At 28.5% G+C, this 2,286-nt stretch overlaps 1 protein-coding gene across 1 annotated transcript; it reads left to right on the forward strand.

Moving 5' to 3' along the window:
* Positions 1-851: 851 nt before the first annotated feature.
* Positions 852-1,896, forward strand: LOC148234105 (uncharacterized). The gene is made up of 2 exons (XM_088188369.1): positions 852-1,470; positions 1,673-1,896. The coding sequence occupies exons 1-2, from the start codon at positions 852-854 to the stop codon at positions 1,723-1,725; spliced, it is 672 nt and encodes a 223-aa protein (XP_088044495.1). The 3' UTR covers positions 1,726-1,896.
* The last annotated feature ends 390 nt before the right edge of the window (positions 1,897-2,286 follow it).

Raw genomic sequence — 2,286 nt, forward strand, 5'->3', positions numbered from 1 at the left:
TCCAAAAACATATTTATGAGATTTGAATGTAATTTATTTATATATATTTATTTTAAAAATTGTACATTTTATATTAATTTTAGAATATCGCAATAAAATTTTATTTAAGATTTATTTTTCGTATACTTATTTATTTCGATTCATGTTAATGTTAAAGTAAAAAGAATTTCTGTTGTAAATGTTTGAGAAAATATTCTACGATAAAAATATAATAATATATTTTCTGTCTACACGGAGGGGAAGGGGTACATGAACCATATTGTAATATACGTTCTTTCTCTTGTATTTGGGTCTACCAACATTCGGTATTAGCCTGGTGAGGTCTTCCGCTGCGAGATACCTAATCAAGCTAACCCAACTAACTTTACATAAATTAAGCTAGATGAAGATAAACCATAAATAGCTTACCTCTACAATAATATAAATATAATAATATATATTCACATCCAGTTGCTACTTTTGTTCCAAATGTTGAGGGATGTTGTTATATAGTTATTATATGATAGTATTCCAATTAATTATATTTAGTCAAACATTAAGTTGTATTTTAATAAAATAAATTAAAATTCTCCTTATATATTCTTTCGCAATTTCGCAGATTTTACACCATTGTTTTTAGAACGCTCAATAAAGAAATTTGCTAGACTAGATGTTTAACACGTATAATGCATTGTTAGGTTTACTTAAACAAGTTCATGCAAAATTTATGGTTGGAATAATAGTATAGTTGTCGCGTTATGCCATTATTTTAAATTTATTTATGTATTATCTGCTCGATAAGCTTGTTGTAATAAATTACAGTGAAAGCCTACGATTTTAAGCCTGATTTTTATGTATTTTTACAGATCAAAATGACGGCACGTCAAGTTATACTTGGTGATTTTAAATCTAAACACTTAAAAATCTCGGAGATAAGAGCCATAAGACTAATCTTCTGTGTTTTGGATCAAGAAGACATACCATTAGAATCTTTCCTTGAAGGTACATTGGAGAGATATTGGGATGATCGGACTTCTAAAGCCTGGGATATGGCTCACACCATTATGAAAATAATTGAGGAAAAATCTAACGATAAAGGAAAGCACGAAGCTGAAAAGCATAAAATCGCTTGTAAGAAAGAGTGTAAAGAAATTAAGTTTGAAGCGAGCACTGCAGATCATGAAATGGAAGATGCACTAAGGCGAGAAAATGATGAAAAAGTGGAGCAAGAGCAAATAGTTACCCATATATATCTGAAACAACAGTACGAGGCTTTTACTAAGCCACGTGTTTGGCCTAAGTTTAATCCTAACTCTGAACTTGAACGCCCAATTTTGACTTTATTGAAGCTGTATGATGATAAGGTTGAGGCTGATGACGATGACGATGACAATAACGATGATGACGACGATAATATATCAATAAGTAGTGAAATCGAAACCAGACTTGAAAATATTTTGTTTTCCATAAGGGAGGAGAGTGACTCCGATTGTAAGCAATTTTATTTATTTTAAGAAACCTATGACATGAACATGTTAATATATACAGAAATAAATGTTAACGCATTAGTATTACATAATCCACATTTGTTTAATTATTTTCGTTATAATAATAATACTAGTACGTTTTTGTCAAAGGTTTTAGATTCATGTATACTGTATGATTTTATTAAATGATTTTTAATGCATTTCAGCGGACAGTTCCGGTACTGACCCATATGATCAATACATACGCGATCATTGGTAAACATCCAGAGTCTTCAGTGGTCATCTGATGAATTTTTAACTATTTTAGGTTTAATATTACACAACCAGTAATTTCAAATAATCATGATGCTCTTCAAATAGATTAGATGTTTAACTTAAGTGTCTAATAAGCATCAGGAGCTTAGGAGTGAAAATCTGACTTTTAAATGAATCGTTGCCTTACTGGTTTTATTATTTAGATGTATGTTTATATAATACTTACGATTTAAAGTTTATGAAATAAAATATTTTTATAAATCAAAATATACTCTTTTATTTAAGCGAATAATGCAGTAAACTATAAATAACACTGTAACAGAATAATATAGCAGAGATTTATTTTTACTAAGAACTACATATCATAAGAATTAACAAATTTTATTTAAACTGAAATGAATAATATTTTTGACAATACTAATTTTATAAATCAGTCAAATAATACAAAGCTTAGTATACAAATTAAAAACTCATATTTAAAAAAATCTATTTTATTTATTTAGATAAAATTGAGACCATCGTAACCTAACAGGTTACCCTAAAGCGTCACGATGGTTGAAGCTAA

The sequence above is a fragment of the Plectrocnemia conspersa genome, unplaced genomic scaffold (genome assembly GCF_051122295.1).
Source record: "Plectrocnemia conspersa isolate PC_06_02 unplaced genomic scaffold, ASM5112229v1 ptg000006l, whole genome shotgun sequence".
Taxonomy (NCBI): Eukaryota; Metazoa; Arthropoda; class Insecta; order Trichoptera; family Polycentropodidae; genus Plectrocnemia; species Plectrocnemia conspersa.